At 39.6% G+C, this 21,638-nt stretch overlaps 2 protein-coding genes across 3 annotated transcripts in view; one reads left to right on the top strand and one right to left on the bottom strand.

Annotated features, from left to right (window-relative positions):
- The window catches only part of LOC124796356 (retinol dehydrogenase 11-like), a 50,179-nt gene extending 41,185 nt beyond the window's left edge, over window positions 1-8,994 (bottom strand). The window contains exons 1-2 of the mRNA XM_047260509.1: window positions 8,649-8,994; window positions 8,327-8,562 (exon numbers count right to left, since the gene is read on the bottom strand). Of these exons, the coding sequence (XP_047116465.1) occupies window positions 8,327-8,562; window positions 8,649-8,918 (506 nt within the window). The 5' untranslated portion in view covers window positions 8,919-8,994. The remainder of the gene's footprint in view (window positions 1-8,326; window positions 8,563-8,648) is intronic.
- A 215-nt stretch (window positions 8,995-9,209) lies between these two features.
- The window catches only part of LOC124795324 (kinesin-associated protein 3), a 219,110-nt gene continuing 206,681 nt past the window's right edge, over window positions 9,210-21,638 (top strand). For both annotated transcript variants that reach the window (XM_047259297.1, XM_047259298.1), the window contains exons 1-3: window positions 9,210-9,314; window positions 17,025-17,142; window positions 18,632-18,794. In XM_047259297.1, coding sequence (XP_047115253.1) covers window positions 9,283-9,314; window positions 17,025-17,142; window positions 18,632-18,794 — 313 coding nt within the window. In that variant the 5' untranslated portion in view covers window positions 9,210-9,282. The remainder of the gene's footprint in view (window positions 9,315-17,024; window positions 17,143-18,631; window positions 18,795-21,638) is intronic.

Here is a 21,638-nt window from a genome sequence, read left to right as displayed (position 1 = left end):
AAAGAGCCTGTGACACCCAGCAACCCACACATTACTCTGTTATAACCAGGTATAAGTACAACACGACCAGTAAACTGAACACAACTTTATTCCACGGAAGTGTTAACAACTTGAACACAGTATTTAAGTAATATTCAGCAGGAACTAATTATATACACAACTTTGCTATCCTTAAATAGACTGGAACCTGTGAGCAGCTCTGATGGTGTGATCTCTCTCTCTCTCTAAGGCAGAACAAATACCAGTCCAACACACTACATCATGCCAGTCTCATGCACACACAATCAGAGGATAACATGATAATGGAGACTTCTGAAGATAGAAAAAACTACTGCAAGCCGACTTACAAAGTTTCAAGAACTGACTTCAAATTATGATTCTAAGAATGTACTACAACCCCTGATATATCACTCCTGTAGGGATTGCGAGGACAAGATTAGATTAATTGCAGCATGCTCAGAGGCATTTAAGCAATCACTGCTGAAAGGCAATAGGTAGATTCTGTAATTCTGGATTTCTAGAAAACATTTGACATGGTGCCCCACTGCAGACTGTTAAAGATATTACTGAATAGGTTCACAGATATGTGAGTGGCTTGAAGAACCCAGTGCGTTGTTCTCGACAGTGAGTGTTCATCAGAGACAAGGGCACTGTCAGGAGTGACCCAGGAAAGGGTGATAGGACCACTATTATTTTCTATACACACAACTGATCTGGTGGACAGGATGGCCAGCAATCTGCAGTTGTTCCTTTACGAAACTGTGGTGTATGGGGCGGTGACAAAGTTGATTGACTGTAGGAGGATACAAGATGACTTGGATCGGAGTGATGAGCAGTAGCTAGCTCTAACTGTAGCAAAAAATAAGTTAAGGCAGATGAGTAGAAAATCAAATACACAGTATTCAGCTATTGCATTATTAATGTTCTGCTTGACACACTTTGTTTAAATATCTGGATGTAGCACTGCAAAGTGATATGAATTGAAACGAATGTGAGGAATGTGGTAGAAAAGGCGAATGGTTATTTCGGTGTACTGGAAGAATTTTGGGAAAGTGTGGTTTATCTGTAAAGGCAACCAAATATAGGATGCTAGTGTGACCTACTCTAGAGTACTGCTTAAGTGTTTGGTATCCGTAACAAGTTGGATTAAAGGAAGTGATTCAGGGGCAGGCTGCTAGATTTGTTGCCGGTTGAACAACATGCCAGTGTTATTGAGATGGTTTGGAAACTCAAATAGGAATGACTGTAGGGAATACAATGTTCTTTTTAAGGAACACTATTGAGATAATTTAGAGAACTTGCATTTGAAGCTGTCTGCAGAATCATTCTACTGCTGTCAACACACATTTCGCCTAAGAGCCACAAGGATAAGATGTGAATTAGGGCTCATACTGAGGCTCACAGTCAGAGTCTCACCCCCCCTCCCCTCCCCTCCCCACTATTTGTGCATGAAACAGGAGAGGAAATGGTTAGTTGGTTGGTTGGTTTAAAGGTGGGAGAAGGGACCAAACTACGAGGTCATCAGTCCCTTGTTCCTAACAAAACAATGCCAAAAGGGTGAGAATAAAATGGACGAAACATATAACACAAAACGAAAAGAAAGGAAAAGCCACAAGAATGAAGGGAAGGCAATGAACACTAAAAGGAACAAAAGAGGACAAGAAAACAACAGACGCTAGAAACAGAAGAGAGTAAAACATGAAAGGTCACAGTGGCTGGCCAACCACGAAAATAAAAAGGGAAAGCCAGCCACTCTACAACACATTAAAACCTCCACCCTAAAAGCACTAGGGTGGAGGACACAGAAGGACAAAGGACATGCCCTAAAACCTACATAGAAGTATAAAACCCACTTTCACGGATAAAACATAAAACTAAAGCTGCTGTGGAGGCATTGTCGCCCAACACCGAAGGCAGGGTGCTGGGAAAGTTAAAAGTCTGCCGCAGAGCGGCTAAAACTGGGCAGTCCAGCAAGAAGTGGATGACAGTCATTTGGGAGCCACAGCGACACTGAGGTGGGTCCTTGTGACGGAGTAGGTAACCATGCGTTAGCCACGTATGGCCAATGTGGAGCCGGCAGAGGACAACTGATTCCCTGCGAGAGGCCTGCATGGAAGACTTCCACACATCGTCTCCTTAATGACACACAATTTGTTGTGAGTGCTGGTATGCTATTCCATCTCCCAAAGCCGGAAAACCCCGCAGTGTAAGACAGAATGCAGGTCAGCTTCAGAGATGCCCATCTCCAGAAGCGGTTTCCGTGTCACCTGTTTGGCCAGCCTTTCGGCAAGTTCATTGCCGGGGATTCCGACGTGTCCTGGGGTCCACACAAACACCACGGAACAGTGGGACTGTTCCAGGGCATAGGTGGACTCTTGAATGTACGCTACCAGAGAGTGGAGGTAGCACTGGTTGATAGCTTGTAGGCTGCTCAATGAATCAGTACACAGGAGAAATGACTCCCCAGGGCAAGAGCGGATGTGCTCAAGAGCACAAGATATGGCCGCCGGCTCTCCAGTGAAAACACTGCAGCCAACTGGCAAGGAGTGCTGCTCAATATGTCCTCCATGAACATACGCAAAGCCCACGTGACCATCAGCCATTGAGCCGTCGGTGTAAACCACTTCAGAACCCTGGAACATGTCAAGAATCAAGAGGAAGTGACAGCGGAAAGCAGCGGGGTTAACGGAGTACTTAGGGCCACACAAAAGGTCCAGACGAAGCTGCGGCCAAGGTGTACACCATGGTAGCGTACGTGAACGGACCACAAGTAGAGGTGGTAAAGGGAAGGACTCCAGTTTGGAGAGAAGGGACCGCATGCGAACCACACTCATTAGCCCCAATCTGGGCCATGGTAGATGGACTGCCGCGTATGGGAAAAGGAGACGGTAATTTGGATGCTCAGGGGAACTATGAATGTGTGCTTCGTAACTGGCGAGCAGTTGATGTCTGACCTGCAGTGGAGAGACACCAGCCTCCACCAGTACGCTGATCACCGGAGTCGTCCTAAAAGCTCCTGTCGCTAATCGAACCCCACAGTGGTGCACAGGGTTGAGTAAATGCAATACTGAAGGTGCTGCTGAACCATAAACCACACTCCCATAGTCAATTCGGGATTGGACAAGGGCTCTGTAGAGCTGCAGCAGCGTACAGCGATCTGCACCCCAACAGGTGTTGCTCAGGCAATGGAGGGCATTGAGGTGCTGCCAGCACTTCTGCTTAAGCTGACAAAGATGAGGGAGCCAAGTCAATAGAGCGTTGAAAACCAGTCCTAGGCACCCTGAGCATTTGTATGGAGCACAGAAAGCAATAATTAAAAAAATATCCAGACAGAGTGCAAACATTTATTTTTCTAAGTAAACATCATGCGATACATAGAATCTGTACTTAATAAAACCACTGGACATTGTATGTATCCTTGTCAATAGGAAATATAAATGTTGCTACAATTTTTTTTACTACCACCAGCTATGGATGCCTTTGGTAGTCTACAAATGATATCTGTGAAGCTAATTTCACATGCTTGGCTTAATTCTAGACCAGGGCCAGTGGCAGTGAAGGCCATGCTTTTCTACTGCTCATAAGTTGGCAAAATCAGTTTCACACAGCCAATGGGATGACTCTTAGCCATAACCAGTGAAAGATGAGAACAGAGGTAATTTATTTCTAGGGTTGAAATTGAAACTATTGTCTTGTTTGCTGTTTTTCAGTACATTAGTGAGCTTTGAGAGAAATATTTCGAAATTATGGCAGCGAGTGCTATGAAGTGAAGTGTACCAATTTAAGTGATTTAGTTCTGCACGGCAACGTTGTGTGTGTGTGTGTGTGTGTGTGTGTGTGTGTGTGTGTGTGTGTGTGTGTGTGTGTGGGCGCACGCACATGTGCATGCACGGGGAGGGGGGCGGCTGGTCGACCTACTTTGTTGTGCCAAAATTTGTTGGTGGTAAGTAATTGTGTGTTTCTTTTTTTAAAGATTTTATTATGCAAATCCAGGTTTATGAAAATGACCATTCTCAATGCACTATTTTCTATTCTCAGTGCTTGTAAGTCCCTGTTGTTCGGGCGTCATTGCACTGAGAATGGCTAGCTACTTGCCGAAATCTGGATCTGCGTAATAAAATCTAAAAAAGGGAGACTGATTGCTGCACTCTATAATTTATAAGTCACATAACAGTCACCGAGTGCACCCACTTTTCGAATGGAAGGTAACCTCATAATTGTTTTTTGTGTCTATTTTTATCAAGTTGAAATGCTTTGTGTATTTATTGTGTATTAAATGTATTTTAACTTACGTAGGGATGTTTGACCTTTGGTTTTTTGAGTTGTTTTGTTTTTCGTAGTTGTAGGTATTGTTTTTTTCGTATCAATGATTATGGTTGACCTACATGGGTCAAGGGAAATGACCAATTCCAAGTTTCATAGTTTTTGCTGTAGGTGTTGGTGTCCTGGTACCGTCAGCTGCGGTTGACCTATATAGGTCAAGGAAGTGCCCGATTTCCGTAGATTTTTTATTTTTTTTGTTCGTCATTTTGTGTGTTTTGGGATCGTGGTGTGCTTTTTTACTGTTATATTTAGCTCGTCCCCTCCCTAATTTCCCACAGTTGTCCCATTACTTTGATGGTATTTTTGGAGGGAGGTGTTATTGTCTTATTTATACATAGTTTTGTGTTTGTTGCCGTGTGTGTGTAGTGACAGCATAGGCAGCATACTGGAGACGCTTAGAATAGCCATTTCTGCCATATTGATGACAAGGGTCAAAGCAGACGGGTGGAATCAGATACTTCCATAATCCCCACAAAAATATATCAAATGTGATGGTAAAGTGACTCTTAAAGAGTCAACAGTTTGTGTGGATGAAATCACATTGAGGCACAGCAAAAGTCACTGCTTTGAGTAAGTGGAGCACTTTTTCTTAATTCAACCACGGGAGAAGCTGGGTGATCACTGTTTTTTATTAATAGTCACATGTCTAATATATTCATTAACAGTGATCTCCCAACCTTCTCCCATAATTTAATTAAAAAAAAACAATGCTCCACCTACCTTCTCCCACAACTTGATTAAAAAACATTGATCCACTTCCTCAATGTGCTCACGGCGAGAACTGCTTTTTCGAATATATCATGAGTTGAAATGCTGTCTGTGGTTTCAGACACTGGCACAGTTTAAACAACTGCAACTCAAACAAGGAGGGATTAAATTAAAAATCCTCATTTACAGCAATGTTCCACATTTCTGAATGTTTTACTTCAAAATATGTTGTCTGCCGGCTGCTCTCTCATTAGTTGTGTAACACAAATGGCTGGCACACCTTCATTTGTTCTCATTACACCTCATGGCAAGGTCTGACAACATTCCTGCATGAAACACAAAAGTACACCACTGGCTCTATTCTAAACTTTTACTTACATGATTCTGCATCTGGAGCAAGCGAAAAAATTCTGTTAAACTTTCATGACATCTGCAGAGAAGTAACAATTAGAGCACTTTCATTTTCATTAACTGAACTGATATGCACTACAAAATGACAAAATGGTATTTCTTTTCCTTTGGTTGCCACTTCCACAACAACACAACTGTAGTCTTCCGACTCATCTTCCATATTAAATTCTTCATCATCAAAACTAATTATCTTCCTAGTCACTCATCTAAAGAATATCAGAGCCTTCACCACCTGCTCTCTGGCTAAAGTTACTGGGTATCAGTAAAAATTCTTAATCTTCCTCTTTTTCTTCCATACTGAGTTGTTTGTCTTAGGGGTGGTTGCTTTTGGAATAGATCAAATTTCCTTTGGTGGTAAGAGTCAGACTATTTAAACAGGTTCTAATTTCACGCACACTAGTTCCAGACAAATGGAGCAGTGCTTGTGTTGTTGGTGTCTGTTATCTCTATCCTATCTATAACATTATCAGTGTTTTCTGACATTTCCAAATATTGCACCTTTTTTAACAACATGTTGCCAAGATAACTAGCCTTTCAAGAGACTGCCTAGGGACACAACATTCATGCCATCTTGGATTACACTGTTCACACCTTTCTACATTTCTTCAGCAAGTTTACTCTCCTTAGTGAACCATTTTTGTTTCCTGCATATATGCTAATTGTGGCCCAGAACAAACTGTTCACTCTGCCCCAATCCCCATTAATGAAAACATGTTTATTCAGTCACACACAGATATAGTTCAGTATTTTATGTGGAATGAAGGGCAATTCCCATGATAATTGCTTACTTCCTCAGTATTTCGTTTTCATAAAATGAAGTACAAATCCTTAGTATGGGCAAGGCAAAGTCTGCAAAAGAAGACAGTAAAACACATGCGTCCCAATTCTCATACTCTAGCATCATTCTGTCATCTAGTTTCATGGCAAGATTCGGTAGGCTAGATGTGAACAACTATGATGGCATTCCGATAGTCATACATATTATATAATCAATTGCCTACTATGTCCCATTGTTCGCTGAGCCCGTGTCCCCTACAGATGGAACCAAAAGAAAGCCAAGAGCCAACCTACAATGCCTGAACCAGGCACCTCTCCTAATCTGTCTCTAAACATTATCTCGGCTACACCTACACACACAGTGGTCCATGGCCCAAGGAGGACGATCTCTGGACCACTTCATCAGCACTTGACACTAGCATCAAATAACACCACCAGTGAGAAAACCATGTAATTGGAGAAATTTTATGACACCAACAATATCTTCCCCGATGTCAGCCTCTAAGGGACTACCACTAAATTTCACATTTGGATCCATGGGGTTAGTAGAGACAGGAAATCCACCCAACTGCTTCAACCCGTGTTGTCATCAGCATGCCGAAAACCCCTAATTCAAGCGTATTTAACATGATCCACAACGACAGTAGCAGTTATCCCAATCTCCATTTCATCCTATATATATCTCAGCCCTACAGTAAAAGTGCACTTACGGCGTCTGCCCATGAGGAAATAGTTTCGATAAACGTCCCAAGTGGATGTTTTTAATTAAATCATCGGAGAAGGTACATGGATCAATGTTTATTAATGACAGAGTTGCACTTTCGATATGCTAATAAACAGTTCTCCACCTACCTTCCTCCTTCCGTGATTTGATTAAAAACATTGATCCACTTACTCAGCGGGGGTCTAGTGTAGCAGGGGATACAACCCGTCGGCTTTGGACAATGACGTCACAAGTCGCCAGAGAGCAGTTTACCATTTTCGCTTTTGCTGTTATGTTTCAGTTTCGTTTTTTTTTTACTGATTGCTTAATAAAGTGGATCTGTTTATTCTATCTCGTGAGATTTTATTTTTTAAAGCCAAAAACACTTATCAGCCACTGAAGGGAGCTACAACACTAAGAACAATCGCTTCTCGATTGGCGACTTGTGACATTGTCCAAAGCCGACGGGTTATATCCCCTGCTACACTAGTCCCCTCAGCGGTCACAATCGAGAAGCGATTCTTCTTAGTGTTGTAGCTCCCTTCAGTGGCTGATAAGTGTTTTTTGGCTTTTTTAAAAAAATCTCACGAGATAGAATAAACAGATCCACTTTATTAAGCAATCAGTAAAAAAACGAAACTGAAACATAACAGTAAAAGCGAAAATGGTAAACTGCTCTCTGGCGACTTGTGACGTCATTGTCCAAAGCCGACGGGTTGTATCCCCTGCTACACTAGACCCCAAAATTCAGTTTAATAAATGAACAGACTGCAAATGACGGACTAACAGGTGAAAAACCGTAAACAAATCGATAGCAAATAACTACAGAAATCGAGAATTAATCACTAACAAGCCAACTACAATCTCCAAAAATCGCACCGTACACGCAAATTCCAACACGACTCACTGGAAAACACCACAAGTAAAATGAAATATACCAACAAGATACATCCAAATACCACGACGCCCACAGCTGCTGAATCCTATACGACTGCACCGTGACTACGAAACAAATCATAAAAATACCACTAGAGCGCCACCGCTTACTTCAGCATGCCCTCTACAATCAATCCCCTTCAAAACACGCCGCCCTTCAATGACGTCACACATCATAACAGAGTACGTCACGGTTCAATACCGACGAGTGGAATCGCAGCAATAAGTTGACTGTTACTTCAGTATGAACTCTGGACCCTTGCAAAGCTATCAGACTGTAATGGTTCATACCAGTTACATAATGCCTCATTAAGGGTATTGTCAATTTTTTATTAAGTGTAGTGAATTATGGAAATTGCCATTTCTATACGAATGTTGCTTTCTCCAGAGACCTGTTTGTTGGGCTTTGTAAAAATAAAAACAAATCTGAAAGTTAGAAAAGTCTGCTAAAATGTGTTACTTAACGACCTGCTGGGTGCACTTTCCATTAATTTCTTCAGCAGCAAATTCGTCAGGAGAAAATGGCCTAGGTGATTTACACCAAAGTGTATTTCAAAGCCATCTTCTGTTGTTCTGTTTTCCTCAATTGGTATAAATACTCCTGCGTTATTGATCAACACATGAATTTTCGGAAAATCTTTAATGATTACACTTGCGAAATTTCTCACAGACGCTAAAGATGACAAGTCGAGCTGCAGTGGAATCTGGAATAGCAGAAAGCATTTGAAAGTTTACGAACAGCGGCGCTGTTGTTTCTCCGTCCGAACTCTTGTTTTTAAGAAATACTCACTAATTCTCCTGTCGTGACGGACTGTCTTATTTCCTCGATTGCTTCACGGGCACTTTTAATATTACGACATGCCATTATTACAGTTGCCTTCCTCCGGGCAAGTTCGCGAGCAGTAACCTTTCCTATACCTGAGTTTGCACCAGTAACTATGAAAACTCTCCCATGTAGCGAACTTTTACTTTTACATCGTCCCCATTTAATCTCCCGATAGCCACGTATAAGAGTTAGTGCCAGAATTACTGGCAAAATAACATACAACGATACCGGCATTTTACCCCAATACCACGAGTCTTCGCGCAGCAGCACAGCTGAAGAGCTGATTGTCACTCGTCAAAGTACTTCGCAGTTTGCAGCTACTCACAAGCAAGTTGTTCCATAACAAAAAGTTGATTGTCTCAGAAATGGACAGTTCTTAATTTTATTAAAGTGTAGTAATATAATTCCTAATTATATTTTACAAAGGTGAGCTATACAATAAAAATTATTAGTTATGTCCAAAGATATATATCTTTGTTATGTTGAAACAACGTCAACGATAATGTTTGAAAAAGTAGCAAATAAGAAGTAAATAACATTGGCATCTCTGTGTCTGTTGTTTGACAGATGTGGAGCGATTGGATGTTGTGAATTTACAATGCAATCAGAGGATGCGAGATATTTAAAGAAGTACGACATACAATTGCATAATGTCTTTTTGAACAGCTCTTACTGTGTAATGATGCGGAGAACGAGATTTGAGAAATCTCATTTGGCCAGTTGATGTCATTTTTTTTGTACATTCGTAAATTTAGTTTGAGAATGTGTGTACTGTTTCTGCAAGCAAGAACGTCATGGGTGACAAGGTTTTGACAAGGAAATGGTACAAATTTACACGAGCCTCATATTTCATAAAATGAGAATGAAACATTTGCATAACTAATTCGTTCCTTAAAACTTTGCGTGCTCGGTAGTTGTGTTAGGTAGTAAATATATTAAAACATCAAAGTGCTATGTTTTTGTAACCCAGCCATACCGGCTGCTAAAACGCCGTAGAAAATGGTTATGTTGGTGGCAACTCGCAACGAAGGAAGCAGCTCAGAAAATCCAAAATGAATTTCCACTCCACCTGTTTGTGCGCCGACTGGAGCTTGGGTATTAAAACTATATGATGGACCAGAACTCGAACGCAGAGTCGTCAGTCATTAGATCACTTACACACGAAAGGCAAAAGGCGCAGATTCGGCTGCTAGTCCGGAACGCAGTTTTGATCTGCTACAAAATTTCGGCCCAGAAAATAATTTGTGGCAGATTACCGACAGACGTCAGGCAGGAACTTGACAATTCCAACATATTAAAAAAACGCAGTAAGACAATACATCATTAAGTCACCGCCCCTACACCTTGTCAGAATATTTATCTTGGATATGTGAATCCACATAACTCATGTTTGTGTGAAACGGATCATCATTTTGCCAATGTGGAGACATCTCGTATTGGTCTGTGTCAATTTAAATATTTTGTTTTTTGAAGTACGTGATAAAAACATCTGATGAATGGAAGAAAGAGGAGAAACAGTTGCTCCTTTTTCCAAAGCCACTTTTTTCCTGCTAGTATCCCTAACTGTATATAAAACGATTTCCTTGATTTTAATCAACATTAGATTAGCATTAGTGGTAATTTGTTGCTAGTATACTTTAAAGATAAAGAATCCTGCATTGATGGCTTTTGTTGTGAATGTATGACTTGACTCAATCCACAACTTCGGAGGTTCTTTTTCATGGTAAGATATACACAATGTGTGTGTGTGTGTGTGTGTGTGTGTGTGTGTGTGTGTGTGTGTGTGTGTAGCTCTGCATATAAATATTTACTCTGCAAACCACTGTGAAGTGTATAGCAGAGGGTACATCCCATTGTGCCAGCTATGATTTCCCCCATTCCATTCATGTGTTGGGTACAGGAAGAATGATTGATTAAACACCTCTGTGTGTGCTGTAATTAACGTAATTGTGTCTTCATAATCCCTACGTAAGTGAGAAGTTGATAAGGACTTGATGTAATAGTTGTCAGAGTGGTGGAAAAACCTACTGTTATCACTGTCCATGTGACCAGTTAAGTTCTTAGGAGCAAGGTGTGAAATGTACATAGGCTCTTATTTTCCTAGCTATGTCTGCATGATTCAGCTGCAATTTACACTTAAACATTTGGCAGACATTTCATAAAAGCACTTTGACTATTTCTTTACTGTTATGATCTCAAATAGCACAGGGAAGAAATAAATACAAAAATCTTTCTGTGCAAGCTCAGATTTCTCTGTTTTGTCTTGATGGCTCTTAATGAATTATTTTCATTATCGTCTCAAATCTATACCTCACCATCCTGACATACTTATCTGTGCCAGATAGCATGTTCAGGATCTGAGCAATGGGAGGTGATGGTACAACTTTTTAGTTTAGTGGTGAATGGTGGCAGGGTGGGATATGAGTCTGGTTTGTAGAGCTCATTTTATATCCAGGGAGTGGGGGTGTGGGAGCAGATCTGTCTGTTCCCTCCCCTCCCTTCCCCTTTCTCAGTCCAGCTGGGCACATCAGTCAATAACTTGGGACCAATGCAATAATGTTTTCTTTGATAATACCATGAGCCATGTGCTGCTCTCTCTTATCCCACTGGCATTTTACCTACATTGTCTCTGCTTTTGACAATGTATTTAAACTTCGTTCAAAGATAATTTTTATGAATAATTTTTTGTAGGCTTTGTGAAACATCTCTCACAACATTTACAGTTTTTGGTAGTGTAACTGTTGTTGAAGTCTCTTAGTCTCCTCTTATGTTACCTCTGAAAAATTTAACAGTCTAAGTTCTTAACTGCATTTAGTAAAACTTCTGCAAGCCGTATTAACACATTGGTTGTCTTGTGGCCACTGGCAGCCCTAGCAGAAACATCCATCACTAAGCACGCATCAGTCAACATATTAAGATTGATTTAGTGGTTCTGTTACTTCAGAAATAATTATACACTTCAGCAAGGTGGTTTTATTTATTGAGATAATTCATTAGGTGATATTTCATAATTTATTCCATTATTTTCTGGAATAACAACTGCAAAGATTTTTTTTTAATATTTTCTACATTACCTTAGAAGTGGCTCAATTCTTGCATGTCCTCCTCCTCCTGTCCCAATGGAAAATTTCCTGATCTGAAAAAATCATTTACTAATGTCAAACAATAATGGAAATTCCTGAATGGAACAATACGTAAAGCAAGGCAACGGCAGCCACTAACCTATAGCAGACTGATGTGTGGAGCATAAAACACACAGCAGAAAACAGTATGCATGACCCCCCACCACCCCAACTCTCTCTCTCTCTCTCTCTCTCTCTCTCTCTCTCTCTCTCTCTCTCCCTCTCCCCCTCTCCCTCTCCCATCCCCCTCCCCCCCCCCCGTCTCCCCCCCCCCCTCCCATGGCCACAGTGAGTGGCTCTGTTGGGGGATGCGCGTACTTTTAGTATAAAAAGCACAAGAGCTTGAAAGCTAGTATGAATGCTGTTTTCCATTATGTATTTGTATGCTCTACACATCAGACTGTTATAGGTGGGTGTTTGCTTTCCCTCATTTTATATATATAGTAATGTTGGGTAACAAAGATCATATGCTTCATATGGTTATTTTACCTTAAAGATCCCAGAACCCATGCACATAGATATTTATTATTGATGCTAATTTAAAAATGTAATCAAACAATAATAGTTTTTTCGCATATTTTTCTGCAATGCATTTTGTTTGTCTGCCAGTGGCCAGGCCCTGCAATCCTCTGCCTCTGTGGGTCTGCCTGCATTTCAATACAACTTTCAGTAAATATTGTGACCTTCTCTTTTTCATCAGCATTGCATGTGATGTGTCACTTGAAGCTCCTGATAACATCAAACATATATCTATATACCATGCATGGTAATTGTACTGTGACACTTTCTTATGGATGCCCAAATCTAATTTCAGGTATATCTGCTTCTGTTTGGCCCACCCGGATACCTGGACATTTAACATGATACTTCCAGGAACCGGGAGAGGTGAGACAACCCTGTGTTGAATCTGCCTCACAGATTAATGATAAGGGCTGGTGAGCAGGCGAGTCTGGATTAGTTTCTTAGGCAATTTTCCACATTTTGTCTGCTGCTCGTGGTCGTGCAGTAGCGTTCTCGCTTCCCAAGCACCGGGTCCCGGGTTCGATTCTCGGCGGGGTCAGGCATTTTCATCAGCCTCGAGATGAGTGGGTGTTGTTGTTTCGTCTTCATCATCGTCATTCATCCTCATTACGGTCAGAGGAAGGTAATGGCAAATGACCTCCACTAGGACCTTGCCTAATACGGCAGTGCGGGTCTCCCTCATCGTTCCTCTACTCTCTGTCAAGGAGTATGGGACTTCATCACTGTTCCACATTTTACTAGGTAAATACTGGGCTCCTACCCGTGTACTGCCTTAGATATGAGGTATGCAAACATTTATAGAATGTTCTCACACTTGAACATGAGGTTTGCCTCCAGGGTAGGATGTTTATGAACAATTTGTCTCAATTTTGCTCTATCTTGTACTTCCTGTCTTGCTATTGTTTTCCAATTTTTTCCTCAAGTCTTCAGTTCTTCCTTAATGTGATTCAACTGCATTTTTCTGGGTAGTAATATTGATCTTTTCCCCTGAATATTTCTACCCATGTATTGTTTTATCAGGTGGTTATTCCTTTATTCTCTTTGCATGTCCATACCACTTGAACCATGCAATACTCAGACTCTCAGTCATTGACAGATCTACTTGCATCTCTCCTCTGTTATCTTCAGTCCTAATGTTACATCTCTTCTAGCCTTCTGGAAAGGTGATTGCAGAAACTTCATTTCACATGCTTGTAGCTTGCTCGAATCTGCATTGTTAATTACACAGCACTCCAAACTCTGTGTCATAATCAGCAGGAGGTGTGTTTTAAATGTGGTCTGTTTGGCTCTCACATTAATTGCCTTGTCCCCAAAAGGTTTCACTTGAAAAATTTAGATTACTTTGTTACTCCATTCTGTACTTCTAGAGTGGCAGTTCCATTCCTTGATATTGTACTTCTCAAGTAACTGAAAGCTTCCACACATTCAATTTTCTGTCCATCTAGCATCAGGCTTCCCTGGGTAGGTGTCCTGGTCATAATCGTTGCTACACTTTTGCCCTTATTTACTCTCACCTGATACTCATTAAACTTTGAGTTCCACTCATCTAATCTTCCTTGTGCCTCTAGTTCTGTTTCTCCTCAAATAGCTGCATCATCAGCAAAGACTAAAGCACTGAGATCACTATTTCATATCACCTTGGTTTCCTTTATAATCATTTCGGTAAGTGCAATAAAAAGTAAAGGTGGAATTGCATTACCCTGTTGCACTCCTCTCTCTGTCCCGAACCAGTCCGATCAGCCATTATCCACTTGTACACTACTTTTGCAGCCTTCATATAGCATTTGCACCTTTCTTGTTAGTGAGTTTGGAACCTTTAATTTTTCTAAACACTCCCAGATTGTACATCTTAGCATACTGTCATATGCTTTTCCCAGATCCAGGAATACAATTATGAGATATTTACCCTGTTCTCAGTACTTTTCCATTAACTATCTTAGTGAAAATATGAGCTCTGTTGTTCCTCTGGTGCTTCTGAATTCAAGTTGTTCCTCTTCAAATAGATTTTATAACAATGACCTTAATCTTTCCCAATATTTTAAGAGAGTGTGATTCTTCTATGATTACAACATGTTCCCCTACTTCCTTTCTTGAATATAGGTATTATAATCACCTCCTCCCAGTCATTTGGTTCTTTATTTTCCTTCAATGTTGCCACTGTATTCCTTAGATGACTACTGGTTTGATCATGTCTGCTGTCAATTTATCTGGCCTGGTTGATATGCTTCCTTCCATCTGCTGCAAGGCATTCTCAGTCTCTACTCAGGTAATAGCTGATTGTTCTACTTCAGATTCTGATGAATCCTTCATTTCCTGTTCCTCCTCCTTTCTCTCCTTGCCATTCAGTAATGTGTTGGAGTATGTTTTTTGTCCCTTTGTGGATCCCTTCTGCATCCTGGACTATATTTTCAATTTATCTTTCTATTGCTTTTATGCTGTTGCTATCTAATATTTTGCTTTTTACCTATCTGTGTAGCATTTTCTTATTTCTGTTACTGTGCTACTCTAGTCTTTGGATGCATATTTCTGAACTTCACTCATTTTCTTCCTTCACAACTTTTTAATCTTACCTTTCTTGTCCCTCCTTTAATGAGGCCACTTAAGTAGTCTGATATTTTATAAAATTGGATTGTATACCCTATTTAACAGTATAGAATCATATCAAATTCGTTATGGAACACTGATGCCAGTATCAACTGCCTTAAGAATCTTTAGGGGAGAGCTGAGTTGTGTGTGATGTCTGTTTGTTGATTCCTCAAGAAGTTGGAAGTCTCCAAAATGGTTGTAATATCTGAGGATAAAACTTGTTTCATTATTCAGGAATCGCAGATGATGCCAAATGCCAAAGGCACCAGACACATCTGCCACATACACCAGAAAATTATCACTGAGGGGCCATAAAGCGTGTTGGCTGTGGTCAGCATAGCTTCCAGCTGTTTGCAATAACATCAGTGGCTGCCATTTACTCCTGCATCTATACAGAACAAGCACAGTCCCCTATCATTCACAAAGATCAGATATATAATCTCATAAAAGAAAATTAAAAAGCAAGTAATCTGAGTTGAGCTAAGGAAAGTAGAAGGAAAAAGAAAAGACATGAAGTAATTGAGATAAGAAAAAGAAAAAAATTAAATAGGTGTGATTTCCCATAACTTATTTGACTGGAAGGGAGTGGTTCAGAAATGCTTTATATGTTGAAAGAGCTGACACATAAAGAAAGCTGCCAACTATCTTATGAAATGTACAACGTAATTCAAAGAACCAGATTTCAGGGCAAAATCTGTTGATATTCTTGGGTCAAGTACATATTCAATTAGAGACTGAGGAGTTATAGTTAGACAGATCACAACATGTACAGAGGCTTATAAATTATTGTTCATCTCACAGCCCTTCTTAATCAATAGTACAAATAAAATTGCTATTCGTGGTTTCCAGGGTATAAGTGTAGACAGAGATGAAAATTCTCTACAAAGTCTTTCTCAAGTGAATAACAAGATGTGTGAGAGAAGTCAAAAGTGGCGATGAATTTCATATGTAGATTAAAATTCCAGATACCTATAGTGAACTGTCAATAAGGTCAGAACAAAGAGAGCTAAATTCAAAAACTTTCACTTGTTGATTTTAGAAACTTTTTATAGGTCTTCAGAATTGAAACTCAGTGAGGTGGTGCAGTGGTGAGAGACAAAGACGGCAGCCCAAACCTCTAACTGACCATCTTGGTTTAGATTTCCCATCGTTTCCCCGAGGCAAAGCTGGAATGGCGTCTTTCAAAAAGTGCGTCCCCAATTTCCTCCTCTCTCATTCCCAGACTGAGTTGTGCTCCTCTGTAATGACCTAGTTGCTGGCTGGTCATTAAATGTTAATTTTCTTCCTTCTTCCAGAATTGGTTCAATGGAAATGCCATTAAGACAGCTACACCACATCAAGGGATGTGCAAAGCTTTCCCAATCTTTGTTAATGTCTGTCTGGTCTGGTATAAATTTATAGTTTTACACTCAGAATAAACATTTGGTTTGTCCCATAAAACTGACATACAATATAACAAGTAATGCAACCTGGATTTTACATTGTTTGAAAACTAAGATATGTTTTTATGAGAGAGAATTCACTACATCTGTTCCACATCACAAAGTGTCAACCACTGTGCTGTTCACCATCTTTGTATATGACAGCAACTGGTGTGTGCCCTGCATAGAAACTTTGAATTTATCTTTGCAAATATCTTTAAATCCCCCCATCTTATCGTATGTCCAGTTCACCTCCCTCCCAGTCCCAGAACTATTAGTTCCTTCGTGAGAGAGAAAGTGGGGTGAGTTGGGAAAGGTTAAAAAGGGACAGATCATTCAGACACCTCCCCCCATGATGAGGGGGCATACTGTAATGTATTCTTCAAGAGTTGTAATTATCCACTAGTAGTCAGACTTTCATTTATTTGCTGTACCTCATAGCACTGTATGAGGTAAATAGTGCTGTAATATTTGTCCTTCCTATTTAATAATTTTACAGCTAATGAAAATGGCTATTCACTTATGCTTATTGTTGACCCTAAAGGATTTTAGTTTATTTTTTTAACATTGGTATAGTTAATGCAATCATTAATACGTTTTTACCATACATCCATGAATATTATTGCACTGAAAATAAATGGAATATGTGTTGAAAATAATAATACACATATTTCAAATTTTTCTTTCAGGAAAATTCGATCAAGGTCTATAGATGTCCATCCAACTGAGAAAGCTTTGGTGGTTACATATGAACTAGAAGCTTTTATTTTAGGTGATCTTGGTGACCCACTACTAGGAGACAGAAAGGTATGAATAGGTTTCATTGTGTCTATGTGATGAGCTTAGTAAATTGATTGTGATAAAATTCAGTTGAAACCTGATTTGTTATTTTTTTACCACTTAAATTTGCAGGAAAAATTTAGGACTCTGCTCAGGAACCATAACTTATTTATTGTGTCATCTTATGTTGCAACTACTTGGATCAAGATAAAAGAGTCAAATAATTTACCTACTGTTGCTATAATGGAAAGGATTCTTTAACCTACTGTATAACATTATGGCTCTTGTAATGTTTTCCTGCTCAAGAGTTAAAAACACCTGAGGTTTGGATTCATTGCGGATAAAGAAAGAGATAAGAGAAATGAACATAATACTGGTAAATTAAGAAAGGGAAACAGACAGTAGCATGACTAAAGTTATTGACTCACCACATACTTGGGTGTGACGAATAGGGTCATGAAAAAGAACTTAGTAGCTCCGTTTTTAACCTTCAATCTTCTTCAGACCAGAGCCTACAGAGAGCTACATGCACACACAGCTGCACTGTCCTGGGATAAGTGGCATAAGAAAGGGAGTGATTACTGTAAGTAGAGCCAATAGTAAGAAGAGGGATGGGAGAGAAATGGGATAGGTATATTAACCTGTGGGAGCTCACCCAGGGTTAAAAGTATTGCACATGATGATAAAGGACTGGGATGAGGGGAGGCAGGGTGGAGAGTAAGCTGAGACGCTATTGTGACTGAAGATACACAGACTTAGGAAGAAGCCTGTGAAATGAATTAAAGTGATTGGACCAGACTGAGGAAATGAGTTTTAAGAAGCTGACTGGAAGAAGGAAACTGGAGAAGGAATGAAAAAGTGAGGTTGACTTATGCAAGTAATTTGACTGTATAACTCACAACCTGAGGATTTATGAAACTGACATTGTACTTAAACTATGGCTAAAATTGTCCAGAATAGAAATAATACAGAAAACAGGGATAAATAATTGAAGAAATTTAGACAGGAGGGGTTTTTCTGCCTGGGGAGATATTGTTGATAAAGTTTCTTGGCATAAAATCTTTGACCCGTTGTTGCTTTTCATATGGTACAATTAGTTTCCATTTAAAATACATCAAGCAGAAAAACTCTTGTGTGAGAAACAGCATGAGGATTATAATCAGTGCCAATAGATCTACAGCAGAAGAGGAAATTAGTAACTTTCTGTCTGCTTGCTAGTTTTACTTGATTTGTTAAGAAAAAGAAAAAAAAGAACACCATTGCATTTTCGGTTGTTGGTATCCCTCCATAATACACTTCATCAAATGTAAGACAAAATACAGTCGAAGCATCAATGAAAGTAAACTGACAAAAGTAACTGATAAATATCCATATCATTGACAGAATCCACAGACATATTTTTTGGTGAAGTGATGCATAAATATTTATATTTAATGCACCATTTTACAGTTCATATACTTCTCAGAATATTTAAAAATTTTCTTTTACTGACACTCAATTCCACTTTTTCTTTCAGGAATGCCAAAAAATCATAAGACTGAAAAGTTTAAATGAAGACACAAACTGTGCAGCCCTTGCAGAAGAAGTAATAGCAAAATGTAGCCTCATTCATCCAAGTAAACTTCAAGAAGTGACACAGCTCATATATTATTTGCAAAACAGGAAGGATGTGGGAAATGGTAAGTACAAGCAGATACAAGGGTTGAATGAAAAGTAATGCCTCCACATTCGCTAATTGGATTTGGATGTAAATATTTTAATCAATCAAATGCAGAAATAATCTTTAGAATGTGATCTTTAATTACCAATATTCACTTTTCCATGTAATCAACAGCCAATAGGATACATTTCTGCCAAAGATGAACAAGTTTTCCGAAGCCGTCACAGAAGAAGTCGACACTCTCTTTCCGCAACCACAGTCCCACAGTTCTCTCAACATCTTCATCAGAAGCATAATGATGTCCCTGCAGATCGTATTTCATTATCAGGAACAGATGGAAGTCAGATGGTGTTAAATCTAGACTGTATGGAGGATGTCGTATCGTGGTGAGATTCAGTCTCTGAAGTTCTGCTGTGGTGGCAAGTGAAGTGTGTGGTTTGGCATTGTCATGCTGCAGAAAAACATTTTCCTTTTCCTTTCAGACCCTTGTTAGCCGTCGTTTCAGAGTTTGCAGCATTGTGATGTAATACTCTGAATTTATTGTTGTTCCACAATCAAGGAAATCAACATGGATAACACTATCTGCATCCCAGAACACTGTGGCCATGAATTTTCCAGCTGAGGGCTGCGTATTGAATTTATTTTTCTGGGGGCAAGTCTTTGTGTCAATATTCCATAGACTGACGTTTTGTCTCTGGGTAGTAATGGTGTACCCACGTTTTGTCTCTTGTCACAATTGAATGGAGAAAGGCGTCACCTTCATTCTCATAATGCGAGAGAAGTTCCTGCCAAATTTCAAGTCTGTGTGCTTTCATCTCAGGAGTCAGCATCCAGGGTACCCATCCTGCACAGATCTTCCGATAGCCAAGCAAAGCAATAATGTGACCCACACATTCATGCAAAATGGTGATTGTGCTTGCAATTTCTCTCTGAGTGATATGACGATCTTCCTGAATCAGTCTGTCAACATTTTGCTTGTGAAACTTTGTGTTTCCTGTCACAGGACGTCCAACTCTTTGTTTGCCATGCAGGTCACATGTTCCTGCCTCAACATCTTTAAACTTACTCACCCAATGACACACAGTACTCACATCAACACAATCACTATAAACTGCTTTCATTATCTGATGAATCTCCTTTGGGGTGACACCTTATGCTGTCAAGAATTCAATTACTACACATTGCTTAAATTGCACTGACCAACTGTCTCTGCAGGGTTCCTTACTTAACACTTTAACAACACAACCGTTCAATGCTAAGGCTTCCCGCCAACTGGAGCTGTAGAGAAGAGGCTATGGAACAAGTACCTGCCGCATACCAATGCTGCCAGCTGTTGAAGAGTTACGAAGGTGGAGGCATTACTTTTTGGTCAACCCTCGTACAGCTGAAATCATCATAACAACAGTGTTTAAAAGAATGGGACATCAGTCACCTTAAGGTAAATGTGTGGCTGGTTGTTTGCTAAATAGAGAGTAAAGTTGCTTGTTAAGTTCAAAGGTATCACAAGGCAGTATAAGACCAGTATCATTCATGATACTTTTAAATGATCTGGCAGATGAAGTTTGTAAATCTCTGAAGCTATTTTCACATTGTACTGTTTTCTACAGGGGTGTCCGTGGATAGAAAAGTGTTCCAATTCCTAGACAACTAGTGAATAATCAGTACTTGTTGCAATGACTGACTGCTGACCCTTACCATAAAAATGTGATGTACTCAGACAGACATAACAGCTCAAAAATTTGTGCTTGCTTTTGAGTAAATTATCTGTGTTTTTTCTAGCACAAGAACAAACTTTCACATATGTACACACAGACACTAAAATGCAGGTCTCCAAAGATGTTGCTTATGGACATAGTTGTTGAATGGGAAAAGGAGAGTGGAGGTGAGAGCAATTGGGAGAATCAAAAACTGGATTTAATTATGAGCGTTTACCATCCCAAGCATAACATGTACTTTGTGGTGCTGTACAATTTTTGCTATTTCAAGTAGGGTAAACTGACATTACAGAGTTCATATTCAGCACAACAGGGTAGATGATGACACAATGTGAGCTATGTAAAAAAAAACAAAAAAAAAAAAAACAAACATGCATTCTGCATATTTATTTATATGTATCTGTAAACCAACTACCGATTATTATTATTATTTCTTTCCTTTCTCAGACGTTTTGTCTGGTTAAAAATGGAAAGTGACGCAGACCTTGATCAAGCGTGACTTCCTTTTAACTGTACGGTATATGTTACATTGCATTTAGGAACTTTCGGGTAATTGAACATGTATCAATAATTACAGATTTCTGTAGTTGTATATATACGTTTTGATGTAGCTGTATTGCGTTGATGTACTGGTGGATATTGTGTGGTATGACTCATGTAGTTATTATTATTATTATTATTATTATAATATTTATATGTAAGCCAGCTACCAATTATTATTATTATCTGGCTACAGCTGCCAGGGATTGTGATCATTTTGTGTGTGTGTGTGTGTGTGTGTGTGTGTGTGTGTGTGTGTGTGTGTGTGTTTTCTATTTCTGAACAAGGCTTTGTTGGCTGAAAACTCATTTTTTGACAGTATTTTTCTGTGCCTGTCTGTGAATCAGCATCTCTGCTATATGGTGAGTAGGGGCTACCTTATTCTATTATTATTATTATTATTATTATGGCCACACATGCCAGGTAGGTCCAACTCTAAGTTTCAGATTATAATGTTCAACTGTTCATGTTATTTTCCCACAATCTTTCATTAAGTGTGTCAAGGCTTGCATGTATTGTGGTATATTGTTTATTTCTGAATGTTTGCAAGTGCTGTGAAAAATTTGTACCACATTGTCAGTTGTAAACTGCATTTATACTTCTTAGAA

This window comes from Schistocerca piceifrons, chromosome 4 (assembly GCF_021461385.2).
Source record: "Schistocerca piceifrons isolate TAMUIC-IGC-003096 chromosome 4, iqSchPice1.1, whole genome shotgun sequence".
Lineage (NCBI taxonomy): Eukaryota > Metazoa > Arthropoda > Insecta > Orthoptera > Acrididae > Schistocerca > Schistocerca piceifrons.
This window is presented reverse-complemented; position numbering and strand designations above follow the sequence as displayed.